The following is an 8777-nucleotide window of genomic DNA, read 5'->3' on the forward strand; positions in this document are numbered from 1 at the left end:
ACGAGGAAAGGCTGAGGGAGCTGGGCTTGTTTAGCCTGAAGAAGAGAAGACTGAGAGGGGACCTCATCAACACATACAAATATCTTAAGGGTGGGTGTCACGAGGATGGAGCCAGACTCTTCTCAGTGGTGCCCAGTGACAGGACAAGGGGCAGTGGGCACAAACTGAAGCATAAGAGGTTTCAGTTGAATATGAGGAAGAACTTCTTTACTTTGAGGGTGACAGAGCCCTGGCCCAGGCTGCCCAGGGGGGGTTGTGGAGTCTCCTTCTCTGGAGATATTCAAAGCCCTCCTGGATGATGTCCTGTGTAACATGCTCTGGGTGAGCCTGCTTTAGCAGGGGGGTTGGACTGGATGATCTCCCGAGGTCCCTTCCAACCCTTGCCATTCTGTGATTCTGTGATATGGACACCTTTGGGAAGTACCAACAGTTGTTTCAAGTGTTACTTAATGTTTTTGTTCTCCTTTTCCATGTGCCAATAGACATTTGAAGCTAAAATTCACCACCTGGAGACAAGGCTTAGTCGAAAGCCTCGTGAAGGGACCGCTGAACTGGAGTACTTTGTGCGCTGTGAAGTCCACAGCTCTGACCTCAATACTTTCATTAGCTCCATCAAGAGGGTAGCAGAAGATGTCAGGACCACTAAGGAAGACAAATGTAAGGAACTTATAAACTGTTTCACTTTTGTGGAGAGGCTGTAGAAAGAGGGTGGAGACTTTGTTATTCCCAGAAAAGGGGAAGGGCTACTGTATGCTTCATTTGACCAACACAGAAAAGACTGCCTCTGGGACACCTGAATCCTGAAAGCCATTTCCCTCCTTGTCCATTTCTCAACAGACTCCAGACTCCATAACCAATTTTTCTGGTGCCAGCTTGAAAAAATAGAAACAGGAGATTAAATTTCATGCTTTGTTCACACCTCTCCTAGAGAGTCCTCCATCCCTACTCCAGTGTTTTATATTATAAATGTAAAGTGGTTTCCTACCTATGTGTCAGAAACCCTGTAGGGGTCCAGCACTAAACTACAAGACACTCCCCATGTCATCCTGTTCTGAAGACAGGGAGATTCTTATTGTAAAATATCCCTAGAGATGTGCAGTGATCGCTCTACAACCAGTATGGCTTCTAGATTTGTTTTTAATGTGAAGTCTAGAATCTTTTGGTAAAATCCCATTTTCACCTTCTCGTTTACTTTTGTCACAAAGTACTCTGCTGAGAGGTGGGCAGGGAAGTCATGAGATGCAGATCGTGGCATTAGGCCTGACTCTAGGATGAGAGCATTGAGAGTATGGAACTACTGCCCAGAAGGCACAGCTGTGTCATGTGCTGTCTGGTGTGTGTGTGCATTTGGTACATCAAGTCAGATGTATCTTGTTCAACCTCACAACCCCTTCTCAGCAGGGGATGCTTCATCTGCACTCCCACAGCCAGTTTTTCTCTTTCTCTCTCCCTGCAGTTCACTGGTTTCCCAGAAAAATCTGTGAATTGGACAAATGCCACCATCTGGTCACCAAGTTTGACCCTGACTTGGATCTGGATCACCCGGTGAGTTAGTCTGTGTGGGCACATCCTCACATTTGAGTGCCAAGCCTTCCCTCAGAAGCAGGGAGCTGGAGAACACCTATTAGTGCAGCTGATCAGGGAACTGTAGTGTAATCACCACCATTGGAGAAGTTTCTCCAGTCAGTGATGAGCTTTGTTGGGTGAGAAATTTTAGTAACTGATGAAAAATCCTGTCTCTGTTCCTATTTGTCATCACAGGGCTACTCTGACCAAGTATATCGCCAGAGAAGGAAATCGATAGCAGAGATTGCTTTTCACTATAAGCAGTAAGTCTCCTTCCTAACATCCATGCCAGGATAATGCCATGCCAATGCAACATGTTGGGAATTCACTGTGCTATCTGCATGAGAATTCTTTCATGTTTTGTCTCCCCATTTGGCCTTGCCAGCTCTTTTTGTATCCCTCTTGTCTCTATGTATCCCAGTCTCTTCTTAATTAAAAAATGTGGTCATTAATTCATGCATTGAATAAAGCCAGAATAAACCTCCTGCATAACCAAAGCCACATACAATTCCATCAGATCCCAAACTTAATTTTGAAATGAGGCATCTCTTTTAGAACGACATCTAGTTTCGACTTCAGTGTTTTGAGTACTGAAAAAGCTACCATGTACGCAGAAAACTTGTCCCAATGGTTCATTATCCTGGCTGTGAAAAAATGTGGGGTTTGTTTCTAAACTGAACTTCGGTAGCTTTAGGTTTCACCCAATGGATCATTCGTGCCTTTCATCTGCTAGACTGAATTCTGCTATCAGGTTTTTTTTCTATGAGGGTATTTATAGACTAAATAGTTCACCTCCTAACTGATAAATTAAATAGATTCCAGTAATGGTCTCATCATTGTCTTATATAGATTTAAGACTATCTCTCGTACTCCTACTTAATACTCCTGTTCTGATATATGCAGTGATAGCACTCAGCCTTTTCACTACAATTTCAAACAGAGCTCTAACATTCAGTTGGGTTTGTAAAATACTCCCTAGATCCGGTTCAGTAACTGCCTTCCACTGTAGCGCCTCCCTCTACAAGCAGGACTTTAAATGTAGATTTCTGTAGCAAGCTGTGCTGAAAGCAGACTATGGAAATCATATGGGTCAACTCCTTGAGCGACCCCTGCAACCGGTGTGGTCCCAGCATGGCTTCCTGCTCTGTTAGGTTTCATATTCTTTGCAGGTTTGAAGCCCAGAATATAGACATCGATATTTTTACCCTGTACCGATACTAAATGCACAGAAAAACACTGTGCCAACAAGAGTCTTGAGAGATGCAGGAATAAGTGCTGTCCTAAGATGATGCACCCATTTGAGGTGTCTTCTCTCACATCTCATCTGCAGGTTAGCATTTATGAGCCGCTGTGTAGCATCCCTTCAGGCTGTTAACGGAACAGGAACTATGCTTTAGCACTGTAATATGTGAATATCTCATTTGTTCAAATACATAACAGAGGGATTTAGGAAATACGATTGCTAATTATGATGCAGAAAAGGCAAAAGTGTCAGTTGTCTTTAGTTCCCACTTATATCAATGTTAAGATTTTCTTTTCTTGCCATACTCAATCTTACTGACAATATATTTTTCTGCAGTTCAAATTCATTTAGTTTTCCTTATTAGCTGCTTTTGTTTCCCAGCCACTGATTCATTCTTGGAGCCATCAGCCCCGTGAAGTTCAGGCACATGAAATTATTTTCACACAAAGTTTCAATTTTTTCCAGTGAAACCCATTTTTTTTTTCTGAAAAATATTATGTCTGCTAAGCTTTTCCTCAACCCTTGTTCATTTACAACCTCTGGCTAGACGAATGCTTTTCTCTGTGTCTATGTATTTGTTGCACCTGCACAAATGACCCAGTACTAAGGCTTTGTCCTTCCTGTTACCTCTTGTTTGGTTTAAAGAAGCTGGATCAACATCATGCAGAGCTTCTCCAAAGTGCTTCCTTCTCAAAGGGAAGAGGAGCCTGGCTTGTGCTCTGCTGCTGTCAGTAACGGTGCATTTGCCTTGCAGTGGGGACCCGATCCCTCAGGTGGAGTACACAGCAGAGGAGATCGCTACCTGGTGAGCGCTGATTCAATCTCTGACCTTTATTGGTTTCACCACTAGAAGTTGGAAATCAAAACCTAAACTGTTAGGGCGTGACCTCCTGAAAAATGTGTCAGGAGTGCAAGCATCCTACTTAATGGCTTGCTATAAAACCCAGTAATTCATTGCATGCCATTTTATGGTAAAGACTGCATTCAGGAGACCAAGCGACCTCCAAACCTGTATGCTCTGTATCCCTCTCTCTTGGGGCTGCACTGAGAGCACTTTCAGGTCCCCCAGGACCCTCCCTAGAGAGCAAGGTAGATAATTTGGAGTCCCACTTCTCTAAGGTGACCTGACTGAGTAGCAGCCTCCAAACAAAGGGCAGTTACCATAGCTGTGGAAAGAAGTGTGAGGCCTGTGGTGAATATCTGCATGGTCCCTCACTGGCCTCACTTAGGAAAATGCTTCCTTTGAACATGATTATTTCCAGGAGTGTCACTGCAGGAGTGCCTCTGAAAACAAGGCCAGCTGATATGAGCTGAGTACACGGGCTCCTAAACAAGGTCATCTCCTGGTTATATTGACTGTCTTCATAGTGCAACTTCAGGAGCTAACCTACAGGGAATATTTTAATTCCAGTTAATACCTTTTAAACCTTCAAGGTCAGAAATAGTTCTGTGCAGATACAACCGCTGACTTTGCAGGCTCATTTGAATGTGTGTCTGTATGTTTATATACCCCTATCAATGCGTACAGACGTAGGCTTAGTGGTGGAGAGAGGCAAAAGGACAAGAAACCTAGAGGCATGAGTCCTTGATAGTGTATAGCCAGAGGACAGGAGAGGACTAGACACATCAAGCCACTGAACATCTGCCACCTCTCGCCCTGAAGGAAGGAGGTGTACAGCACCCTGAAGAGCCTGTACCCCACCCACGCCTGCAAGGAGTACCTCGAAGCTTTCAATCTACTGGAGAAATTCTGTGGCTACAATGAGAACAACATCCCTCAGCTGGAGGAGGTCTCCCGCTTCCTGAAAGGTGGGTGCGAGCCTGGGGGACCCAGGCCCAGGGTCTGCCAGGGCTCCAGCATGGTGGTGGGAGATACAGCCGGGAAACCCGAATCTGAAGGGGGAGCATGTGAGCTGAGATTTGGGAGGAGAGCTGGTGGAGGCTTGTGCATTGCCCACAGAGGACAGGGGTAGACCCCAGGTGGTGGGGGCTGCAGCTAAACACACTGGGCTGCTACTGAAGGTCAAGCCCATAGTCAAATGATCTCACTGAGCACCTAAATAGCAGATGTTGCTCCCTAGTAGGAGCAAAAAGATATGACTTGGCACAACAGAAGCCCTTTAGTTTCCAGCACTGACGCTTTTGCTGTCCCTGCTGGGAACATGGGACACCAGCACAGCCTGTGGGCCATGCACCCCAGCAGACGGTACGTGCTGTTTCAGAGAGGACTGGCTTCCAGCTGCGGCCAGTGGCCGGCTTGCTGTCAGCGCGGGACTTCCTCGCCAGCCTGGCCTTCCGCGTCTTCCAGTGCACGCAGTACATCCGCCATGCGTCCTCACCCATGCACTCCCCCGAGCCGTGAGTATCACTCAACCCCAATGGCCTCCCCTGTCAGGACATCCCACCTGACCAGCAATTAACCTTTCTCCCTAATGGACAAACTCTGTCTGCTGCTGACCATGTTTTCTTCCTTTCCCCCTGGGCAGGGATTGCTGCCATGAGCTGCTGGGGCATGTCCCAATGCTGGCCGACAAGACATTTGCCCAGTTCTCTCAGGTAAGGTGGTCATCTTCCTTACCCGCAATAGGGCAGGGCATGAGGTGGGAACCCAAACTGACCTCAGTCTCGCCACCTAAACCCTTCTTGTTCTAGGATTTATTTATTTAAACACAATGTTCAGGAGCCCTAGTGATGAACCAAGAACCCTAATACAGAGTAAAAATATCAGACTCTGCAGCAAAGTGTTTTTAGTCGGAGCACGATGAAGCCCCAGCAAATGCATGGCAACGCAGGGCAACAATATCTGTTGTCTCAAGGCAATAAACCAGACCAGTCCACGCATAAGGCCCTCAGACCAAATCTGTCTTGATATTTGCCCCTTCCCTTCTATTCCCAGGACATTGGGCTGGCGTCTCTGGGAGCAACTGATGAAGAAATTGAGAAACTTGCAACGGTAAGTTTTCCCTTTTGCTGGATGGGGGCCCTGACCCCTCCAGCAGCACTTCTGTGGTATCGGAGGGACTGGTCTGGCCTGGTCTCCCCACATTTGCAGGCTCAGAGCCTCTACCTGAGCTGGCCCAGCCCTGCTCTTTCACAATGACTGTGCAGAGCGGAGATCACTTAAAGAGCCGAGCTCGCTTGCACATTAACCCAATTTTCTCGGGCACCGGAGTATCATCCAGCATTGTATTTCTAATGACAGCACTGCTGGGACTCTTTGGGATGGGATTAAATGACATCTGCTTCCTTTGGCTCTCCCTCAGCAAGGTGACCCATCCTGCTCCAAGGGCACTGAATGGCAGCACCGCACAGCAGCCAGGGGCACAGGGCACCAGCCCAGGGACGGTTTCCATCAGTCCTGGTCTGGCAGCAGCTTAGTGTAGCACTTTGCTCTGGCAGCAATGGGTAAGGAGAGGTGACAAAGTGCCAGGCACCCGTTAATTTAAACAACCCCAGACCCTGGCCACGATGCAAGGGCTCAGAAGTGACAGAGATGAAAACGAGGAACTGTGTCCCCTATGCATTTTTCTTTCTCCTTTCACAGCTTTACTGGTTTACGGTGGAGTTTGGGCTCTGCAGGCAGAACGGGAAAGTCAAAGCCTACGGAGCCGGGCTCCTGTCTTCCTACGGGGAGCTCATAGTAAGTCCCAGCATAAATTGCCTCTCTGCTCTAGACCCTATACAGTAAAACCCCTTCTTCCTCTGCACAGCTCCAATGACTTTACCCAATCTGTTCTCCACCTCTGTCGATCACATATGTGCTTCCTGATCCTCTTGATTTCATGCTGGCATTTTTCTCCTGTGTCCATAGCACTCCTTGTCAGATGAACCAGAGGTGCGGGACTTTGACCCCGATGCTGCTGCCGTTCAGCCCTACCAGGACCAGAACTACCAGCCCGTATATTTTGTGTCTGAGAGCTTCAGCGATGCCAAAAGTAAACTGAGGTAGGATTGGGCACTGAGGGACATGGAACTAGAAGGAAATTAAGCTATAACATATTGAAATAGGGCTTGACATCATGGCTGCTTTCAGTTCAAGGTCTCAGAAATACTCTGGAAACTGTTATCATATCTTTCAAAGTAAAGTGATTCCCCAGTTCCTACCGGGTCAAAGCTTAGTTCCTTGGATTCACCCAACAGCCCCCCAAAATATGCTGGATTCAAGGGCGTGGGTGTGGAGAAGTGGGATGTAGTGGGAGGCACTCTTGGAGACAAGACTGAGGCAGCATGAGAAGGAACAGATCTAGTTCATCTGCCTAGTTCTCATAGGAAGGAGTTACAGACTATCTGCAGTTCCCCAGGGGAGGCCAAGCAACAGAAGAGAGGGCTGGTGGTCCAGAAACCAGAGACCCAAATTACCCACCAGGACTCCCTCTGCTTCCTTGCTGCAGATGGACCAAGTGATACAGGTCAGGTACTGGCTGTCCCTCCTGGGAGCATCTCGCCAGCATGTGTCCCTCTGAAACATGGGCTTCTGTGTCACATAAAAGTTTACTCTGTGGGTGAAAGTTTTAGGAGTGGTGAAGAGCTGCTCAAAACAGCGGCATTCTCCGAGTTTAGGACACAGAAAGATGTCTTTCTGAGCAGCTGCTGGGCAACTTACCCATTTATCATCCAACCAGCAAAAAACCCCCAGGCATTGTTAGTAGCTCATACACAAAGAAAAAAGATTTGCTTGACAGGGATAGATTTATCCATGGAGAAAAAGGAGCTTTTGCTTCCTAGGCTGGTTAACATTGGTTAGCAGACCCCAAACAGCATCCCACCAGTGTAACTGGGTTTCCCCATCCCATGGGACTGCAAACAGGATGGAGAGGAACAGCTCTACCCATAGACATCTGTTCAGAAGAGCATTTTCTTGGCCATACCCAGAACCGCCCATGGGAGGAAAGCTAAAACATTTGACTGAGACAGGAAAACGTTGCTTAAACCATTTTATCTTAGCTTCAGAAAGGGATAGGATGAGACCAAGTATTACACAACGTACATGACTTTGGAGTTCCTGCAAGTGGGGTGTTTCATATAAATAACATATTTCATATAAATAAGACTGCTATCTTTCAGCTTCTACTTTTATTACCCTCACTTGCACCATTCATGCAACCCGGAGTCTAGCTGCTCAAAAGCAAGCACCTGGGGAGCCTGTCCTCTCACACGCACTAGGCTGCTTTAAAAAAACCCCAGCTGTTGCCTAATGAGTCATTTCCTTGCATTTAAAAAGGAAAAATACACCACATACACAGCCAAGATTAGGCTAGAGGGTTTTGACAGTGACAAGCGCTGTAAATTATCCTCTTTAAAGAGCTCAGAGACCACACAGATGTTACTCTATGAGGTGAAGCATTAAAACATCTATATTTTTTCTGCATTACTGGCAGCTGCCACCACTGATTATCAGTGTTACTTCTCAAGAAAAGCCTCTTTTCCCAGAAAAAAAAATTTCAACCAGTTTTCTAGGGTGGACACGCACCTCAAATGCCCTTCCAGGCATGCCTGTTGTACTTATGTCCTTCAAAAAGGTGTCAGGTGAACACATTGGTGGAGGGCAAGTTTCTAACCATTAGCATGTGCTACAAGTCATGGCTGTGGCTGATGGCATTAATAAGCGGGGTGAGCTGGGGGCGCTGAGATAAGCTGCATCTTTTAGGAGGTGGGCCATGTGAGTGGGCAGAAAATCGCTCTGTTTGCGCTTGGTTTTGTTCCCCTGCAAGTGTGGCAGCTCCCCGCAAGCACCTGGCTGCGGCCTGGGCCATGGTGCTTCTTGGCCCTGTCTGGAGCCAGGGGTGTTCTCCCCAAACCGCGGCAATCCAGGAGTTGGCATCCCCACCACATGCAGCACTGGCCGGAGGAGCGTCTGGGAAAGGGATGCGCTCCCCCTGAGGCCTGCAGCCCGCTTCCCCCAAGGCCTGCCGCCCACTTTCCCTGAGGCCTGCAGCCCGCTTCCCCTGAGGCCTGCGGCCTGCTTCCC

The 8777-nt window shown here is 47.5% G+C and overlaps 1 protein-coding gene across 1 annotated transcript in view; it reads left to right on the forward strand.

Moving 5' to 3' along the window:
• TH (tyrosine hydroxylase) overlaps positions 1-8777 on the forward strand; it is a 21449-nt gene that overhangs the window by 8161 nt on the left and 4511 nt on the right. Inside the window, exons 3-12 of the mRNA XM_009637283.2 lie at positions 483-657; positions 1457-1545; positions 1762-1829; positions 3564-3614; positions 4473-4618; positions 5032-5167; positions 5296-5365; positions 5706-5762; positions 6354-6449; positions 6621-6754. Coding sequence (XP_009635578.1) covers positions 483-657; positions 1457-1545; positions 1762-1829; positions 3564-3614; positions 4473-4618; positions 5032-5167; positions 5296-5365; positions 5706-5762; positions 6354-6449; positions 6621-6754 — 1022 coding nt within the window. The remainder of the gene's footprint in view (positions 1-482; positions 658-1456; positions 1546-1761; positions 1830-3563; positions 3615-4472; positions 4619-5031; positions 5168-5295; positions 5366-5705; positions 5763-6353; positions 6450-6620; positions 6755-8777) is intronic.

The sequence above is a fragment of the Egretta garzetta genome, unplaced genomic scaffold, assembly GCF_000687185.1.
Source record: "Egretta garzetta isolate BGI_Z169 unplaced genomic scaffold, ASM68718v1 scaffold44, whole genome shotgun sequence".
NCBI lineage: Eukaryota > Metazoa > Chordata > Aves > Pelecaniformes > Ardeidae > Egretta > Egretta garzetta.